Source organism: Macaca fascicularis, chromosome 5 (genome assembly GCF_037993035.2).
Source record: "Macaca fascicularis isolate 582-1 chromosome 5, T2T-MFA8v1.1".
In the NCBI taxonomy this organism is placed as follows: Eukaryota; Metazoa; Chordata; class Mammalia; order Primates; family Cercopithecidae; genus Macaca; species Macaca fascicularis.
This window is the reverse complement of record NC_088379.1, coordinates 52,734,696-52,755,871: the sequence shown is the minus strand read 5'-3', so window position 1 is coordinate 52,755,871 and position 21,176 is coordinate 52,734,696. Positions and strand designations below refer to the sequence as shown.

The 21,176-nt window shown below is 36.8% G+C and overlaps 1 protein-coding gene across 6 annotated transcripts in view; it reads right to left on the bottom strand.

Moving 5' to 3' along the window:
* PRKG2 (protein kinase cGMP-dependent 2) overlaps nt 1-21,176 on the bottom strand; it is a 122,568-nt gene that overhangs the window by 4,197 nt on the left and 97,195 nt on the right. For all 6 annotated transcript variants that reach the window (XR_012435315.1, XM_005554953.5, XM_065545059.2 and 3 more), the window contains 4 exons: nt 15,964-16,127; nt 11,247-11,369; nt 9,842-9,904; nt 539-605 (listed from right to left, as the gene is read on the bottom strand). Coding sequence is in view for 5 of the 6 variants with exons in the window: in XM_005554953.5 (XP_005555010.1) it covers nt 539-605; nt 9,842-9,904; nt 11,247-11,369; nt 15,964-16,127 (417 nt within the window). In the remaining variant the exon portion in view is untranslated. The remainder of the gene's footprint in view (nt 1-538; nt 606-9,841; nt 9,905-11,246; nt 11,370-15,963; nt 16,128-21,176) is intronic.

The window sequence follows — 21,176 nt, the reverse complement described above, 5'->3', positions numbered from 1 at the left end:
CTGAGATGTGCTGTAACAGTAAAATTCACTTGGGATTTAGAAAATTCAGTGTGAAAAATAAACATAAACTATCTTACTATTATTTTGTATTGATTACATATTGAAATAATATTTTGGAGGTATTATGATAAAAAATTAAAATTATTTTCACCTGGTTTTTTTTTCACTTTTTAACATGACTGTTAGAAAATTTTAAGTTACATACCATTGTTCACATCAAATTTCTACAGTCATTTGTCAGCCTGAACAACACTGACTACTTTGGGACTTAAGTGGCACTGACATGTATTAGGTTCCTGATAGGTAAGTTAATGTCCATCAACTAGGCAGTACTATTTAGTCCCTATAATCACAATTACTAAGATAAATTCACCGTATAATCACAATTACTAAGATAAATTCACTTAATTTTAAAAAAACCTGTTTTTCAAAAAAAAACCACCTAAAATCTGTTATGGGCATATACATTCACATACATCTAAAATCTGTGTACAAAAACAAGTCCCTGGGGAAAAAAGTAATATAATAAATACAATACCTCTCTTTGTAAAGGCGATGGAAGGCTCCGTGCTTTCAGTCCCTCCCAATTAAAACCATTTAACCACCTGAAAAATGAGAAAGAAAGACAGAAAGAAGGAAGGAAGGAAGGAAGGAAGGAAAGAAGGAAGGAAGGAAGGAAGGAAGGAAGGAGAAAAAGAAAGAGAGAAAGAGAGGACAAAAAGGAATATTACTTGGATGATAAAGTATTCGCGTGTCAAGTTATCTGCTACAGCTTTAAATAGCACTTACATACTAATTATTCCCAGATTTCTATTTCCAACCAAGACCCCTCCATCAGCCTACAGGCTAAGGTCTACAATTGTTATTCATCTTCTCACAATTAGATGTCTAATAGGCATCTGGCATGTATCAGTTCCAAACAGAAGCTTAAAATTTTCTCCACCAACCTTATCTTAATTCTTCCAGTTGCTCAAACCAAAACTCTTGTAGTTGTTCTTTGTCTTATATCCTACCTGAGTCTATGAGCAAATCTTGTCAGTGCTAGATTCTAATTCTATCTATATTCAGTATCTGGCCAGTCTTCAACACCTTTACTCTACTAGCAAGGAACCAGCCCTACTTTTGTGCTGGAGATAACTCAGCAGCAAGATTGGTCATTTATAGCAAAGTCAGGTCACAACATGCTTTGGTTCAATATTCCCCCACCTTTTCCATCTTACTCAGTATAAAGGGCAAAGTCTATTCCATGTATTTGCTGTAACCTACAAGGCCTAAAATCATTGTTTCTACCACCATCCTTCCATTACCTTACCACTGTTTTACTTTTCTCTTTCTTTCTCTCTTAACTCATTTGTCTTCTCACTATTTTCCTAACCAGCCAGGGATGTTCTCATTTTAAGGCCTTTGTACTCAAGGCTGGATTGTTCTTTCTCTAGATTTCCATGTCTTATTCTCTCACCACCTTCATGTCTTTTCTCAAAGGTCATCTTCTCAGTGAGATCTTCTTTGGTCATCCAATCTAAAATTGCAACTCTCCCCCACAAATACACACACACACACACACACACACACACACACACACTTCTTATCCTCCTTCCCTACTTTATTTTACCCCCTTAGCATCTATAGCTATCTAATATACTACTTGGCTTAGTTATCGTGTTTACTTTCTATCTCCCCAATAGAAAGCAAGCTCCATGAGGGCAGGGATTTTTATCTAGTTCCTTTTCTCTGTGCCCCAACACTTGGAGTAGTGCTTGATATGGGACAGGGGCTCAATAAATTTTTGTTGAGTGACTGAATGACTCTGCAAAGGAACACACTTACACAGAAAAAAGTATTTTACAGTAATCTGTGAAAATATGGGATTAAGCGGAAGTTCTTTCATCATTGCTTACACATCATTAATCTAAAAGGGCTGATCTGATTGATCTTCATGTATTTCAAGCATATATTTCCAGCTTGATGGTCTAGAAATATCTAACACCAGGAGTCAGGAGGCCTCATTTCTCTTGAATAGAAACAATCTACTCTGTCTCTCAGGATTTTATATCAAGAACATGAAATCATGCTGTTCTATAGCCACTGATCTTTTCTACTGGCACACTGAGGTCAGCTCAGCCAGCCAACCAATATTTATGGAAAGTCGACTTGGTCTCAGGCATCAAAAAATGGCCCTGATAGACTTGCTTGATGCAGGGTTATCACAAACCTTCAATTTGTAAAAAATAAAATATCTGCAAGGTGCAGTAAGTAAAGCAAAGTGTGATAAAACAAGGTATGCTTGTACCCGAAACAAAGGTTTCCTCTTCCTTTCAGGAAAGATTTAGTTGCACCCTACAAGTATATCAGCCTCCTTTTAAGATAGGTGTTGGGAGACATGACTGGTGCCTAGTTTTAAATTAGCTCTTAGATATAAGACAGTAGAGTTCTGTAACTATTTTTGGGGAAGATTATTTAATATAGAATGGACAGATACATACAACTATACTGTTTTAAAATACAAAATTAAAGTGACTGGTTCTCTAAGAAAAATGTTTCACTTTAGAAGAGACTGAGAAAATCTGACGCTAAACTTTAGAAATTTTTTTGTTTGTTTGTTTTTTAATTCTAAGAATATACTGAGTAGAGAAGCTACACAGCTTAAAGACTTGTGGAAGGTTTTAAGATGTTTTTGTTTTGCTGGGAGGTGATGAAAAAAGTCAAGTAAACAATATAAATTATTAAATTAATTTCAGGTAGTAGTAAATACAAGGAAGATAAAAGAGAATAAAGTGGTAGATGATATCGGGAATAGAAACAGGTTGGGAGGGGCTGCTAATAGCTAGGGTGGTATTCGAAAAAGTGATATTTGAAAGAGCCTGAATGAAGAGAAAGGGGAACCATGGGAAGATCTGTGGCAAAGCCCTTCCAGATGGAAGGAATGAGCTGAAGTGGAGTGAATGCAGAGGAAACTAGAAAAAAAAATGAGTCTGAGAAAGACCCACAGGCTAGATCATGTAGAGCTTTGCAGGAACAGTAAGGAATCAAGATTTCTACATGTAGTGAAAGAATCAGAAAGCTCTAAGTCAATGACACAAGCTAGTTTTCAAAAGCTACTTCTGGCTGCTTTAGAAATAATGACCACAGGGGCCAGAATGGGATGGTGATGTGTCCCTGTGATTAAAGGCAGGGAGACTTTCAGGAGGCTGTCACACTACTCTGTCTGTTGGCCATACCAGAAGTTAGGCTCTTCCACCTTTCTCAATCTCTTCTCATCCCCAGATTTGGGTTTGGTTCAGTGCTTGACTGGATTTCCCATGACAAGTCTAAGCTTAGCAATAGAAAAGGAATGAAAAACAGAGGGAGCAGACTCTAGTGCATTCCATTTCAGATGCTATTCTAAACCAAAATATCATTTTGCCATAAGCTGCTGAAACTCCAGTCAAAGAGTGAGAGTCAGACAGCAACCCAGCTGTTTTATATCCCTCCTCTGCCCTTGCTGTAAAACCACAGAAGTCCTCTCTTTGTTCTACCCATTGCTTTTTTGCAGAGACTGAACCTCCACTTTTAGGGATTTCTAGGTACACAGTTCTACGGATTCTTTTCTTTCGTCACTAAATATGGCAACAATTTCTTTTAACATATTTTACAATGCTCTACTCAGAGGTGCTTCACAAATATTAATACAAATCATTACCATCAATCTACTGAATCAAACAACCCATGTGTTGCTTACAGAGTACTTGTTACAATCTGATTTATCACAATATTTACTTAACATGCGTGACTATTCACTTAACACATGGCGTTTTGACACTAACCACATTTTAAGTAATGCAAACACCAGTATGCACTGGTGTATAAAAAATATTCACCAGAGAAATATTAGCAGCAACAGCACATAAACTCCTTCTTCATTTCAGAAGACTCATAGAGCCTATTCTTGAAAGTAATTTCAAAGACTACAAATATCAAAAACAATGTTAAAATACAGGCATACCTTGGAGATATTGAAGCCTCAGATCCAAACCACTGTAATAAGGCAAGTCACACAAATTTTGGAGTTCCCAGTGCATATAAAAGTTATGTTTAAACTAAACTGCAATGTATTAAGTGTACAACAGCATTATGTCTAAAAATGTACATAATTTAAAAATACTTTATTGCTAAAAATGCTAACAATCATCCGAGCCTTCAATGAGTCATAATCTTTTTGCTGGTAGAAGGTCATGCCTTGGTGTTGATGGCTGCTGACTGACAAGGGTAGGGGTTGGTGAAGGTTGGAGTGGCTGTGGTATCTTCTTAAAATAAGACAATGATAAAGTTTGCTGCATTGATTAACTTTTTGTTTCATAAAAGTTCTCTACAGCATGTGATACTGTTTGACAGCATTTTATGCAGAGTAGAACTTCTTTTAAAACTGAGGTCAGGCTAGGCATAGTGGCTCATGCCTATAATCTTAGCACTTTGAGAGGCTAATGTGGGAGGATCTCTTGAGGTCAGGAGTTTGGGTAGCATGGCAAGACACTCGTCTCTACAAAAAAAATTGTTAAAAAATTATCCAGTCATGGTGGCATTCACCCATAGTCCCAGCTACTCAGGAGGCTAAGGCAGGAAGATCACTCGAGCCCAGGAATTCAAGGCTGCAGTGAGCCCTGCTCACACCACTGCACTCCAGCCTGGGTGACAGGGAGACTCTGTCTAAAATAAATAAATAAACAAATAAATAAATTGAGGTCAATTCTTTCAAACTCTGCTACTACATTATCAACTAAGTAAGTTTATGTAACATTTAAATCCTTTGTTGTCATTTCAACATGTTCACAGCATTTTTGTAAGAAGTAGATTGTATTTCAAGAAACCACTTTCTTTGCTCATCAATAATCAACTCCTCATCTGTTCAAGTTTCATCATTAGATTGCAACATTCAGTCATATGTTCAGGCTTCACTTCAAATTCTAGTTTTATTGCTATTCCTAGAACATCTGCATTTGCTTTCTCCAATTAAGTCTTCAGCTTCTCAAAGCCATTTATGAGGGTTAGGATCAACTTTTTCCAGACTCCTATTGATGTTGCTATTTTAGTCTCCTCTGAGAAATCACAAATGCTTTTAATGACATTTAGAATGGTGAATCCTTTCCAGAAGGTTTTCAATTCACTTTGCCCAGAGCCATCAAAGGAATCACTATGGAAGCTATAGCCTTACAAAATGTATTTCTTAAAAACAAGACTTTAAATTCATCAAAATTATTCCTTGAGGTTTAGGCTGCAGTGAGCCATGATTGTGCCACTGCGTTCCAGCCTGGATAACAGAATGAGACCCTCAAAACATTAAAATTAAAAAATAAATACTCTTTGGTTCATGGGCTGCAGAATGGATGTTAACAGCCATGAAAATATATTAATCTCCTTGCACATTTCCATCAGAGCTCTTTGGTGACTAGGTGCATTGTCAATGAACAGTAATATTTGAACAAAATAATTTATTCTGAGCAGTAGGTCTCAAGAGTAGACTTAAAACATTTAGTAAACCATCCTGTAAACAGATATGGTGTCATACAGGCTTTGTTCAATTCATAAAGTACAGGCAGAGTAGATTAAGCATCATTCTTAAGGGCCTTAGGATTTTTAGAATGGCAAATGAGCATTGACATCAAGTCACCAGTTGCATTCCTAATAAGAGAGTTAATCTGTTCTTTGAAGCTTTGAAGCTAGATATTAGCTTCTCCTCTCTAGCTAGGCAAATCCTACACAGCATCTTCTTTCAATGTAAGCAATTTATTCTTCATTAAAAATCTGTTGTTTATGTAGACACTTTCATCAATGATTTCAGCTGTATCTTCCGGATAACTTGCTGTGGCTTCTAAATCAGCACTTGCTGTTTCACCTTGTCCTTTTAAAGTTATGGAGACGGCTTTTTTTCTTAAACTTCATGAACCAATTTCTGACAGCTTCTGACTTTTCTTCTTCAGCTACCTCACCTCTGTCAGCCTTCATAAAGTTGACAAGAGTTTGAATTTTGCTCTGGATTAGACTTTGGGTTAAGGAAATGTTGTGTCTGGTCTGTCCTCTACACAGACTACTAAAATTTGTTCCATATCAGCAATAAGGCAGTTTTCCTTTCTTACAATGTGTGTTGTGATGGTTAATAATGAGTGTCAAGTTGATTGGATTGAAGGATACAAAGTATTGATTCTGGGTGTGTCTGTGAGGGTGTTGCCAAAAGAGATTAACATTTGAGTCAGTGGGTTGGGAAAGGCAGACCCGCCCTTAATCTCGGTGAGCACCATCTAATTAGCTGCCAGTGTAGCTAGAATATAAGCAGGCGGAAAAATGTGAAAAGAGAGACTGGCCTAGCCTCCCAGTCTACATCTTTCTCCCATACTGGATGCTTCTTGCCCTCAAATATGGGACTCCAAGTTCTTCAGTTTTTGAACTCGGATTGCTCTCCTTGTTCCTCAGCCTGCAGACAGCCTATTGTGGGACCTTGTGATCGTGTGAGTTAATACTTAATAAACTCCCCTTTATATATCTATTCCATTAGTTCTATACCTCTAGAGAACTCTGACTAATACATGTGTGTTCACTGGAGTAACACCTTTAATTTCCTTCAAGAAATTTTCCTTTGGATTCGAACCTTGTCTAATTGGCACAGGAGACCTAGCTTTCAGTCTGTCTCAGCTTTTGATATGCCTTCTTCACTAAGCTTAATAATTTCTAGCTTTTTATTGAAAGTGAGAGACATGAGACTGTTTCTTTTACTCGAATACTTAGAGGCCACTGTAGGGTTATTAACTGGCCTGATTTCAATTCTGTTGTGTCTCAGGAAATAGGGAGGTCTGGGTAGAGAGAGAGATGGGAAAATGGGCCATTGATAAACTCATCAGAACACACAACACCTATCGATGAAGTCTGGCATCTTATATGGCTGCGGTTTGTGGTACCCTCAAAATTACAATACTAACATCAAAGAACACTGATCACAGATCACTATAATAGATATAAAAATAATGAAAAGTGTAAAATATTGTCAGAATTACCAAAATGTATCACAGACACAGAAAGTGAGCAAACGCTGTTGGAAAAAATGGCCCTGATAGACTTGCTTGATGCAGGGTTATCACAAACCTTCAATTTGTAAAAAATAAAATATCTACAAGGTATAGTAAGTAAAGCAAAGTGTGATAAAACAAGGTATGCCTGTACCTGAAACAAATGTTTCCTCTTCCTGTCAGGAAAGATTTAGTTGTACCCCATAAGTACATCAGCCTTCTTTTAAGATAGGTGTTGGGAGACATGACTGGTGCCTAGTTTTAAATTAGCTCTTAGATACAAGACAGTAGAGCTCTGTAACTATTTTTGGGGAAGATTATTTAATATAGAATGGACAGATACATACAACTGTATTGTTTCAAAATACAAAATTAAAGTGACTGGTTCTCTAAGAAAAAAAGTTTCACTTTAGAAGAGACTGAGAAAATCTGATGCCAAACTTTAGAAAGAAGTTTTTTTGTTTGTTTGCTTGTTGTTTGTTTTTAATTCTAAGAATATACTGAGTAGAGAAGCTACACAGCTTAAAGACTTGTGGAAGGTTTTTAAACACTCCCATTTGGAGAGAGAGATCAAGTGTTCTGATGTTCCCCACCTTCAGCTTTATAGCTTAAAAAGCACTATGAAAATAGAATGAAAAATGCTTCTGAGCATTTACACAACCAAAGACACTGTGTAAATTTGGTATATATCTAATTAATCACCTCTATACTCTGCACTCAGACTCTATATTACATATAGCAAAGACAATGTTGCCTATTAAGAAGGAATAGACAAATTAATCCCTACAGGAAGCAAATTCAAAATTCTTTATTACTATGCTGAGGTGAGAAAATCTTTAGCATCAATTTGCACATGCATCTAATGACAATTTGACAGCTCCATTTAAATGAGCCTCAGGTAAAGAAGAAGTAAAAGCTAAAGCTGGAGCCTGTTGACAAATATATCGCTTCTATCTCCCAGCTATACCAGAGCAAAACATGAAGACCCTTCTATAATGAGAGAAAGGAAGAATGTATATTGGAAGAAAGGCTTTAATTGACAGAGCACTTGTTTCCTCAATATGAATAGTGTGTTTCTGTGTCATTTTACAATGAGAAAAGAAATTGTGATAACAGCATGGAGTGCTGGAAGAAAATAAATTAGAATCTAAGACAAATAATGAGTTTTACAGCTGAAGGCAATCCAAAAGATAGTAAAGAACATTAGAATACTACAAGCATTTTTGATTCTATAAAATCTACACGTGTCTTTATCTTTCTTTCCTTCCTATGTTTCCTCCCTCCCTTTCTTCCTAAAAACACCCTTAAGGCAGACCTCAATATGAATTTACAATATTGAATACATGGCTTTATTTCAAGTAAGTTCATTAACACATACAGTAGAGTTGGCAGGTTGATTTTTTGTTTTTGTTTTGAAGCTGTACTGCTACTGTTAAGAAACATGAATAGCATTTCTATTCAGCAACAGCCCTTGTCCCTTTATTTTCATACCATGTTGATGTGCCCCTAATTCCTCAGTGAAAAGATCCATAAAGGAATGAGGTGTTTTCATTTCTAAAAGTGAACATCAGTGTAGTCGAAGGATTTCAATTAACAAAATTCTCAAATGTATTTTGCACTATCTACATATTCTCAGAATTTTTTATATCTGTGAATCATGAACAAAATGAAAATATCTTAAAGATGGCAGCAGTTATCCAAGCACTGATTTAACAAGCCAAAACTTGAAGGTTTGAACTGTCACATTTGAATATTTAATAAATCAGACAGGATGTCTTATGAAGGTTATCAATGGTTCTGAAGGCCAGCTTTAAAAATTCACAGAACTGAAAATGTACATGTCAGATTACTGCACAAGAATAAAGCATGGTTTGAGGTTCTGTGGAAACCAGTGAAATCAGTGTCCATTACGCAAAAAGTAAAATATACCACGAGGGTTCAGAATTTGAGGATATTCAAAGGAAAATTATGTTTAAAATAAATATATATTATTAATTAAACCTGAAATATAATACTTTTTCAGTTGATTTAGGTGACCCATCCTCTTGAATACTGACAACAACAATGGTATCCTCCTTTACTTACAAATTAAATGCCCAGATTAGAATGTAATTCCTTCACAGATTTCAAGTTGATATTTCAAAGTATAATAAATATGTACAACCAGCACAGATCAATAAAAATACATACTAGGATCAGGCGTGGTGACTCACGCCTGTAATCCCAGCACTTTGGGAGGCCAAAGCAGGTGGATCACGAGGTCAGGAGTTTGAGACTAGCCTGGCCAACATGGTGAAACCCTGCCTCTCCTAAAATACAAAAATCAGCTGAGTGTGGTGGTGGCTGCCTGTAATCCCAGCTCCTTGGGAGGCTGAGGCAGGAGGGTCATTTGAACTCAAGAGGTGGAGGTTGCAGTGAGCCAAGATCGTGGCATTGCACTCCAGCCTGGGCAACAGGGCGAGACTCTGTCAACACACACATACACACACACACACACACACACACACACACGAATAATAAAGACAGAAGTGGATAAAAAGTTAATTTGCTATGACTTGAAGACATGATTTTGTAACTTCTTTTGTAACTTCAGTCATTCTTGATATGAATTTCCAACATGAGACAAATTACTTTGAGTTTGATTATTATAACTACATCTACTAAAACACAGATAAAAAGCAAAGCACCATAAAGAAAAAATTGAAACTCTGGAAAGGAACCCCTGTGACCCCTGAGAGAAGTTTTTGCAAGTACTACATTGTTCTCTAAATTTCTATATTTTTCTGGGCAAAGAAATAATTACATACCTGTGTTTCTTAATGTCATTTATTCCATTCTTCAGATTTCCCAGCCTTTCGGTTGGATTTTGCCTAAAATAATAATTTGTGAAAGGCAATTTATAATAATTACAACTGAGAAAATTTTAAATTAAAACTTAACATCTATTTGTTCATTCATTCATTCATTCATTAAAAAACATGCATGAAGTTGCTACCGTAGACCAGACATCTGAGTTTAGTGAGGTGAAAAGACATGACTTCCTCCCTGGAGGAGCCACAGTTAAATTAGACTTTGGAGTGTATATATATGTGTGTATAAAGTACGAATAAATAAGGAACAAGCAGGCACTATCTTGCCAACTCTGCTGAGAAAACCAGGGCAAGCTTTAGAGAATCATTTACATCTAAGGTGAAGTCTTAGAAGCATGCAGGAATTCATACTGGCAACCCATAGCTAGGTTTTTAGTTCTAAATTTACTAAATTTTAATGCTTTTTTAAAAGTTCAAATAGGAAAAAATCAGCAAAATGAATTTTAAACAAAAAAATCCAGAAGTCTCCTATTCTCTGACAAATTATTTTTAATGGTAAGTAGAAATTGGGGTAATTTAAAATAAGAACAGAGGAGCACTTTTTACAAAATGAAGCTGGAAAGAGGTCGTATAATAACACTTCATTATCACGACTACTTTTCTTTCAAAATAACAAGATTATAAATAAATTACTCCTTTTTTATATTGTGAAAATGTATGTGGCACATGAAAAACTTCGTAATGTGTATATAATGCCTAGTGATCAACTCAGGGTATTAAGGATATCCATTGCCTGAGTACAATACATTTTTGTTAAGTATTCAATTGTTCTCTTTGAACTTTGATTTTATTCCTTTTATCTTACTTTTAAATTACATATTTAACCCACTTCCCCTCAGCCTCCCCCTCCCTTCCGAGTCCCTGATATCTACATTTCCATTCTCTATCACCATGTGTTCAAATTTTTTAGCTCTTACATGGAAACAAGAACATTGAATATTTGTCTTTTTGTGTCTGGCTTATTTCACTTAAGATAATGACCTTCAGTTCCTTCCATGTTGCTGAAAATGACATGACTTCATTCTTTTTTATTGCTGAAATAGTAAATTGCTCCTTTTTTTGCCTAAGGTTTGTGGTTTATTTTGCTCTACTACAGATAAAGATGATACCTAAAGGTTGTCTGAAAAATTTAGATCTCTTTTTAAACTACTTTATAAGTAGGTACTGTGATTCTGTAATGTGAGGTCAACTAAAACTCCCTACACTGCAAAACAGAGATGACTTTGTTAAATATAATTGGCCTATATAAAAAAAGCACAAAAAGTAAATATGTGCCTAATTTTAAAATGTGTAGAAACAGAAACTTTCTTCAAGACAAGGGTTTACCAACCGTCATTCTCACCTGCAAAGCCTTCGAATCAAATCCTCAGGTCGTCGTGTTATCTTCCTGGGAAAATCCATTTTTTCAATTCCTTTGAGAATCAAATTGTAGGTCATCATTTGGTCAATCCCAGAAAAGGGTGGGCTAGAGAAAATCCAAAACAGGACACATTAATAACAGGGTCTGAGATCACATTTGGAATAATTTTCTTTCTTCCTTCTTTCCTTCCCTCCCTTCTTTCATTTCTTCCTCTCTCTCTCTCTCAGTTGTTTTACAACAAATTTGGAAATATCCTAGAAAACCATCTCACTCATTTAATATCACTTACCACATGAGACATACACACACACACGCACGCACACTCACACATATGTAATTGGTCATGTGTGGATGATCACTAAAAAGAAAATGAAGAAAGGAACAGAGAAGGTGTGATTTTTTGAGATAGAGTAAATAAGAAAAGCCTCTCATAAGCTGACAATTGAGCCGACGTATGAATAAAGAGAGAGAAGGAAGTGAATGTGCCACACCACTACCTGTGGCAGACAGTTCTAAGACAGGAAGCACAAAGGCAATTGAGTCAGGAGTGGGCCTGGGTGGTCCTGCATAGTGAAGTGGGTAGTGGGGCTGGTGGAGTGAGGAAGCAAGAGGGGAGCACACAGATGAGGACAACATCACATAGATGAAGTGGGCTATCGGAAGGACGTGGGGATACATTCTGAGCGGGATGATCTAAATTACAGCAGCCAGAATAAGGTTTTCCTAATGTGTGGAGGATAAACTATGATGGTGATAGTAGTGAGAAAGTCAGGGGGAAGGAGCCCCAGTAACCTTGCCTAGGATAGTAATGTTGAAAGCAGTGAGATATGGCTGGATTCTAGATCTGTTTAGACTGTGCAACAGGCTGAATGTCTGTGTTCTTCCAAATTCATTTGTTGAAACCTTAATCCCAATGTGATGGTATTTGGAGGTGAGGACTGTGGGAGGTAATTAAATCAGAAGGGTGAAGCCCTCATGAATGGGACTGGTGCCATTCTAAGGAAAGGCTAGGGAGCTAGCTGCCTGGCTTTTGGCCATGTGAGGATACAAGGAGAAGTCAGCAATAACTTAGATTATGATGCTCACCATAACCCGACTATCCTGGTAACCTGATCTGGGACTTCCAACCTCCAGAACTGTGAAAAATAAATGTTTGCTGCTTAAGTCACCCAGTTTATAGTATTTTGCTATAGCAGCCCAAGCTGACTAAGACACATAGTAAAGCCATCAGGATTTGCCAATGGGGTGAATATGGCATGTGGGAGAAACAAAGAATTCAAGGATGATGCTAAAGTGTTTTGGCCTTGTTGGAGTTATTTCCTAAGAGAAGAAAGATGGAGTTGGGGTGGTGTGCAGAGCAGGTTATGGGGAAGGGAATCAAGAGTTATGTTTTAAACATCCAAACAGAAATTCTAAGCAGGAAGGTAGATTTATGACATAGGCATTTAAGAAAGGGGTTAAGGCTGAAAGTGTGACTTGGGGAGTCATCAGACAGTATTTATGGCCATGAGAATTGATAGTATCATCAAGAGAGTGAGTGGGTAGAAAAGAGAGAATAGAGGTCAAGAACTGAATTGGTCCAATGTTGAGAGGTAGGAAGATGAGAAGAACCTAGCGATGGAGACTGAGAAGAAGCCACCAATGTGGGAAAAGGATAGAGAAGAAAATTCTAGAAGCCAAGCGAAGATAGTATTTTACTATTATTTATTTATTTATTTATTTATTCATTCATTTTAGAGGAAGCCTCACTCTGTCGTCAGGCTGGAGTGCAGTGACGCGATCTCAGCTCACTGCAACCTCCGCCTTCTGGGTTCAAGTGATTCTCCTGCCTCAGTCTCCCAAGTAGCTGGGACTACAGGTGCATGCCACCACGTCCAGCTAATTTTTGTATTTTTAGTAGAGATGGAATTTCACCATGTTGACCAGGATGGTCTCGATTTCTTGACCTTGTGATCCACCCACCTCAGCTTCCCAAAGTGCTGGGATTACAGGCATGTGTCACTACACCTGCCCAAGAGTATTTTTTTAAAATACTGGATATATCCTAGAAAATCATCTCACTAGTTTAATATTGCTAATACTGCTAAGAGTGGTAAACAAAGACTGAGAATTGGCCACTGAATTTGGATAACATTTTAACTCATACACTTTGCTTTTAAAAACACTTTCAAGGCTGGGCACGGTGGCTCACGCCTGTAATCCTAGCACTTTGGGAGGATGAGGCAGGAGGATCACCTGAGGTTAGAAGTTCGAGACCAGCCTGGCCAACATGACAAAACCCTGTCTCTACCAAAAATACAAAAATTAGCCGGGCATGGTGGTGGGCACCTATAATCCCAGCTACTCAGGAGGCTGAGGCAGGAGAATCACTTGAACTCGGGAGGCAGAGGCTGCAGTGAGCTGAGATTGCCTCACTGCACTCCAGCCTGGGCAACAAAGCGAGACTCCATTTCAAAAACAAATAAATAATAAAAACACTTTCGTATTTATTCTATTATGCCATTTAATTTTTGAAAATGAAAGATGCCTTTCATGAACTACTTTGCTATATATTAGTCATGCTGGAGACCTTGTGTTGCTGAGCTTTCCCACTCTAGGTAATAAACAAGAGTCAGTGTACCAACTTTTACTAAACTATATTTCGCTTGTAAAGAGAATGAGGCAGGAAACCAAAAACATTGTATGATCTATTCAACTTACATATTTACACTATTGGTTTTGTTTTTTTGTTTTGTTTTTTATTTTCATTTCCCTCCTATGCTCTGGAGTTCAGGGCATTTAAAGTTAACCGTTCTCATGCCCTACCCAGAAAATCATTTACAGGTCAAACAAAACAATTGTTACAAAAACAATTTCTTGGCCTAGTGTGATGGCTCACACTTGTAATCTCAGTACTTTTGAAAGTTGAGGTGAGTGGACTGCTTGAGCCCAGGAGCTTGAGACCAGCCTGGGTAACATAAAGATCCCATTTCTGCAAAAAAATTTAAAAATTATCTGGGCATGGTGGCATGTGACTGTAGTGCCATCTACTCTGGAGGATGAAGCAGGAGGATTGCTTGAGCCCAGAAGGTGGAGGCTGCAGTGACCAGTGATCACACCACTGCATTGCAGCCTGGGTGATAAAGTGACACTGTGTCTCAACAAACGAAACAAAACAATTTCTCAACTTCTTTATGACCTACTCCTTCTAACATGTTATTCCAGCTGGTGAAAACCGAGATATATATCTGATTACCTACAGAAGCCATCATGTATCTCTTACAAATGCAGCTGACAAATTTTCCAGAGAAACAAATTTTTGAAATAGAATTCATTGTGCCCAAGCCCTTAAACAACTTTTCTCTGAATGACTGAATATTTTCTCTTCCTTCCTTCAGAATTGTAAGTGATGAATATTTGAAAATGATTACAGACAACGTAAAATGATCTTTCATATTTGTTTGCTCAATGCATGTGGACAAAGGTGTAAAATGTAGCCACAGATAGTCTAACACTGAAATTTTAGTGTAAACAGTTTAAGAAGGTTCTATGAAACTCTTTTCGTAAATTACGTGTTAAGACTTGTATCTTCACCAATAGACTCGTTCTAGTATTTCTTAAACCATCCCAGATGCAAATCCTCTCTGAAATTAAGACTGAGAATATTTTGTTATAAAGGGTTATAAGGATGATCAAATCAGTTAACCAGAAATGGAGCTAGAAAATCAGAAAGAAAATTGATTTGAATTGTGTGTGTATGCATGCCCATGCATTATATAATAAACACATACAGAAGGAAAGTGTGTCATGTTTAGTCAGAAGATCTAGTATTATGTCACTGATCTTGGACAGGTAGCTCTCTCACCTGGTTTTCTAATCTATAAACTGTAAATTATAAAATAATCATAATAAAAATGTAAATCATAAAATAATCATAATAAAAATTCCTGACTTATCTTCCACACAAGTTTGTGAAAACTAAACTATATAATACACATGTAAGTGCTTTGTAAAATGTAAAGTACTTTACAAATGTGAGGTAATATCACATATAGCCTGTGTATGTGTGTTTGCATAGGTGCATAATGTGTGTATGTGCATTAAATATTTGAGATCCTGGATTCATTAATACAGTTCTTTAATCTCTTTGGGAATGACAATCCAATTTTCACTGCTAAAACCCCTGCAGTGTCCTGTCTCTGTTCATTAGCACCTCTAGAAAGCAGCTGACAAGAGGATTAAAATTTAAATCCAGAAATGGGGCTTTGTTCTAGCGTTTCCGGTTAATGATATGTTGGGAAGATGGATAAATTTAGTTTAATTGATCAATGGATTTAACTGAACTAAAATTGCTATTTTCTCCATTACACAAAAAAGACGAAATAATAATACAGCCACAACTTCTCATTCCTTCTCTTATTCTTATGCTGAATTATTAAAACCTTCATACTTAACTTGTTATCTACAGTAATAGGTCTTGCCATGTTAGGTAGACCACAGCAATTCTATATTCCTTTCCTTTGCCTTTCTGAATATTTTCTTTATGTTATAAACCAGCAAGTTCACTGTATGTGAAAAAATGTCATAAGAAAAAGGTATCATACTTAATCAAAAACATTTTCAAAATGTTATACTCTTAAAGTATATACACTTTATCACTAGTTAGGTTATTTTTGCATTTCTCTGAAGAGGTGGCTGCATAAAACTTGAAGGTACATACTTGCCCGTTAGAAGCTCATACACTAGAATTCCCAGTGACCAGAAATCCACACTGAAGTCATGTCCTTTGTTGAGAATGACTTCAGGAGCTACATATTCTGGAGTCCCACAGAATGTCCATGTTTTCTGTCCAGACCCTATTTTCTTCGCAAATCCAAAGTCAACCTGGTAAAGAACAGCAAAGAAATTGTATAGAAACCACAAAACTCATGCTCCTCTTTAAGTCTCCCTCTTACCTCTGAAATCTGCTTTCTACACCCCGCCCTTCCTTTTATACCATACACGCACATATAAACACATACACACACACACACACACACACACAGAGAGAGAGAGAGAGAGAGAGAGAGAGAGAGAGAGAGCGACCACCTCGTGTATTCCTTTGCAGAGTCAGATGTGTATCTAGTTGAACTGGGGAAAGTTCCATGCACATACCTCTCTGCCCACGACCCCTAGAGGATAAGACGAATGGACAAAGGGGAGCCATAACAACAACTTTGAAGCGCAGAGTAAGCAGGTCTAAACACATGTTTAATTGAAAGATGGTATTCTTTGGGAAGAAGAGACAAGGAAGAAGTGACGAACACCTGTGCAAGTAAAGCTCCATCATGAATGTAAAAATAATAACAAAATTGAGAGTTTGGGAAATGGACTACTGCTGAGAAGGGGGGCTTAAAAGTCTGGACAATCTTTAAAAATCATTATACACAATGTCTGCACCCTACACATTTTGGCAGTCCAAAGCAAAGTCAAGGTAATCTCATGCCAACTTTGTCTGGGTTCTATACACTTTTTGTCTCTCTCAGGAAGGCGAGTGGTGGGTAGCATCTACATTAACTTATTTATTCTGAAAACATACATTCAGCACTCAGTCAAGGTCAGGCTTTGTGCTAGGCCTATAGATTCACAGTTAACTTTGAGACGTTCAGTGCATTAGCAAAATGTACACATACATGATTAATATTATATCATGTTATACATGAGATAATTGAACAAAGTATAAACTCAGAGGGCAAAAAGCATATATATCGAGAACATTAGGGAGATGATGGTTGGGGAAGATGTTATTAGGAGGTGACATCTGAGCTTGGCTCTGACTGAGGATTAGGAACTCTCCCAGGGTAATGAATCAGTGCTATCATCCTCTGTTTTCGCAAAACAGACCTTTCCTCTTCTCTGAGGCCCTATTCAAAGAACTCCGTGCACAGAATAGACAGAAAAAAAGCTGGAGCTACAGAAGGGCCCCTCATTGAATCGAGGCAGTGTACATGATGAAATCCTTCCCTTCAAAACACAGTTGGTTTTCTTTCCCAGGCGTATTTAGCAAATACTTTTCATCTCCAATATATACAGATATTCTTCTAATAAAACTATCCTCCACCTTCCTCAAATAAACAGTCACACAAATTGTTCCTGGGCTTCAACATGCACATTTCACATAGCCTCTCTCAATAATACAGCAACAATCTTGGCTAAAAAATAAACAAGGTTCACATATCAAAATAAGCCCTCATCTAAAAAAGTATGAGTCATTGAACTATAAAATCCAGCCCCTATTTATTTATTCAAATATTGGTATTTAAAATCTTAATTTACCTTAAATAAAGCCCTTAGAAATTTACCATTTTAATGATTCCTTTTAGTGCTTATCACACAACAGCAAGGATTTTCCTATTGGAAAAAAGGAATTTAAACAATCTAATTTGAAGTGGGCTTGTGCTGATTTTTTCATCCACACAGAATGACTCACAGTGATTATATCTACTGTGTGGTTGGGGATATCACAAAATTAAAATTTGTAACCAGCTGAGGCTAGCACTTCAACGTATTCCTCAGAGAAAGAACCAATATGAAAATCCTAGCTAATTTTACAAAGAACGAAATTTAAAAGGCAAGAAAGTAATGTTTGTAATGGCATTTGTATGTACACATATATGAAAATATTCTAATCTGTTGCTTTATAACAGCCTTTCAACTCATTTCTTTTTAAATTGCATTTAAGTTTTCCTTGTAAGGATCACTGGAAACTCACTAGCTATTCAGGAGAATTTCTCTAGCTCTGAAAGTGGTATATTTCCATTTGAATTTCTGGTTTAGTTTTTGTAATATTTTCATATTGGCCTAAAGAGATGGCAATACTTACATTAAAATTTTAAGACTGATGTAAACGTATCACTTTCTTTATCTCCTTTGATCATATCAACTTTGGTCTAATCTGTTTTGTCAGTGGGAACTGGACACTAAGACCTATCTAAAACATGTGCCTAATATAGAAGGCCCCAAATCTTCTTCATCAAGTGTTGTGTATTTTCTATAATAATCACGCTATGTCTGTCTTGTACCACCATGGATACCACCAGAAAGCCTGTCTTTTTTTCATCTCAGCTCTTCTAGACAAGAAAGGTTAATAAATAACTCAATAAATATTTATTGAGTACCACTATATACCAAAAAGACTCACTGGGGAGGTAGCATTTGAGCAGATTTGAGTAGAAATCTCCATGAGATAAGAAAGAAAGCACTGTATAAGTATCTGAGCAGCAGTCATGCTGCCGAAAGGAAGAGCCAGTGAAAAGGCCTGAGATGGAATTACGAATGGTAGGATCAAGAACTGCCAAGAAGGCCAGCATGGCTGGGCAAAAATGGATAAGGGGAAGAGAGGCAAGAAGTGAGGGCACTGTGGGTTTGCAAAACACAGAAACAACTTCAGAGTTTTTTCTTTTCTAGGAAATCACAGTAAGATTAACAGAAGGGGTATGGCATGGCCTGACATGTTTTAAAAGGATCAATCTAGGAGACAAGAGAATAGACAACACTCCCCCTTGTTTTTTTCAAATTCTACTAGCAAAACTGAGGTTTCAAGAAGAGAACCTGAGGAAGTTGTACACAGGTTTGCCCTTGTCTCTATTAAATTCTCATTACTAACGATGGCTTACATCATGCTGAAAACATCATCTTCGAAGATTTTAATAAACTAGAAGGTTTTAAAATGATTCTAAATCTGCACTGATGATTGCATCATTCAGAAATAGAAAAATTTGCATTGTGGCTTGCTGGAGCTGGTATCCAGTAAGTATGAACTCTTTCCCAGAAGTTTCTCTCTGGGTCAGTAAATTTGTCAGATATTGGTTCTCTTGGTCACATAAAAATGGACACAAAATGACTAGTCTAATTAAACCAGATGATTCATGGTGACATGCCATTCCAAAAAAATATTTATGTGGCATTTTTAGTGTACTTCCTTTACCCAAGTCTAGACAAGGTTAAAATGGAATCTGTTTATTCTGTCTACCAACAACCAAAGTTGATTTAATGTCTTTCTGCTACTGACGTCCATCCACTAAAAGAGGCAACAATGGATGGGTTCGACTAAGAGGAAGCGAAAATGAAAGAGGCTAAGATCTGCAATGAATGAGTCTTTCCAAGTAATGACCCACTCTTCATGTTTGGTGTACAGATTCAGCTGAAATATCTAACAGTATTTAGTAGAAGGTGGGTGAGATGAAGGGAAGACTTGCACACCCCAGGACAAACTGGAAATATTTTTTGAGGCTCATCTCATATGCCACCACTTCTTTGAAGTCTCACTTGAATTTACAGAACCAATTCCTTTCTCCTGTGAGGTTCTGTAACACTTTTTATATTTCAGAATTACATCCCTGATGCCAGTGGTGTCTAGTTGTGAATAAATCTAGCTCCTTCGAAAAGGCAATTTATCCTATACATTTTGTACCCCTACAGCCTTTGCAACACAAATGTTCAACCTGTGTTTGGTGAAAAAAAAAATGAATGAAGAAATAATCATTAACGTCAGTTTTATTAAGACATAATGAGGTTTAGGAAGATCATGGAGACTTGTCTGTAGTAAAATTTGAACCAGGTTCAAAGGGAACCTTCTTACTATATAAATTGATGAGGAAGTAGAAGGCGTTTAAGTGAGAAGCAACAATATGTGTTTAGCACATTGGTGAGAAAAACTTAACTGTCAAGTACAGCTAATAATGGTCTGGCTAATAATGATCTGGCAATAAAAATATGGTTCCAGTTGGTGATTATTTTTAATTTTCAATTTAAAAAATAATCGATACATATAAAATAATGTGACATATAAAGGGTTATAAAGCATGAGAATAAAACACCCCTGCACCTACCAACAGTTTAATAACTAAACAGAAGCAACACCGAAGCCTTCTGTCTTCCTCCCACAGTGTCCTCTTGCTCATTGCCCAAAGGTCCCATTACCCTGACTTTTGTGTTCATCATTTGCTTGCATTGATTTCTAATTTAACCACAAATCTAATATCCTTAAATACTTTACAGTTTTTTAAAATTTTAGATAAATCTTAACGAATTTGATCTCGGGCAAATGGTCTTTTTTACTGAAAATTTATATTTGTCAATTTAATCTATACCCTATATAGTCCACTTATTTTCACTGCTGCATTATAACACTATTGGATTAACATAGCATGATTTTTGTCCATTTTGCTTTTGGTGGACATGTGTGTTATTTCCAATCATGTATTATTGCAAAAATGCTTCTATTAACATGATTTTCTAGGTTACGTAGTAGAAATGTATACAAGAGTAAAAAGTCTGGGTCAAAGACATGGTTTCTTCAGCTTTACTAGATATTGCCAAATTATTTTCCAAAGGGATTGTGTGATATTGCCACCCCTTTGTATAAGAGTTCTGACTGCTCTACGTCTTCACCATCATTTAGTAATATAAACTTTTTATTTTTTGCCACCTGTGATTATAAAATTACTGTGGTCTTAACTTGCCTCTCCTCCACTAATAGTTTGAGCTATAGCATTATAATTAGTTCTTATATCTGAGGGAGCAATTTATTTCCACACTGTTCTCCTTGTTTATCTTCAGAAATGTCTTGGCTATTTTTGGCCCTTGGTTATTCTACATAAGTTTTAGAATCAGTTTGCCAAGCTTCACAAAAAGTTCTGCTGGAATTTCCATTGGAAGTATATTTAATCTGTAGCTGAGGAGTGATTCAGAAATGCAGGGTTCTTCCATCTTAGGGCTCTGTCAACTTCCAACTGGCTATGTTCATTAACAAGCCAGAAAGAGTGCATAAAGATCAGCTGCAAACAATTTTTACACTTTAGGTCTGATAGTGGTAAACATCACTTTTGCTCACATTTCACTATTTAGAACTATGCCACAAGGTCACAACTAACCAGAAAAAGTCTGAGATAT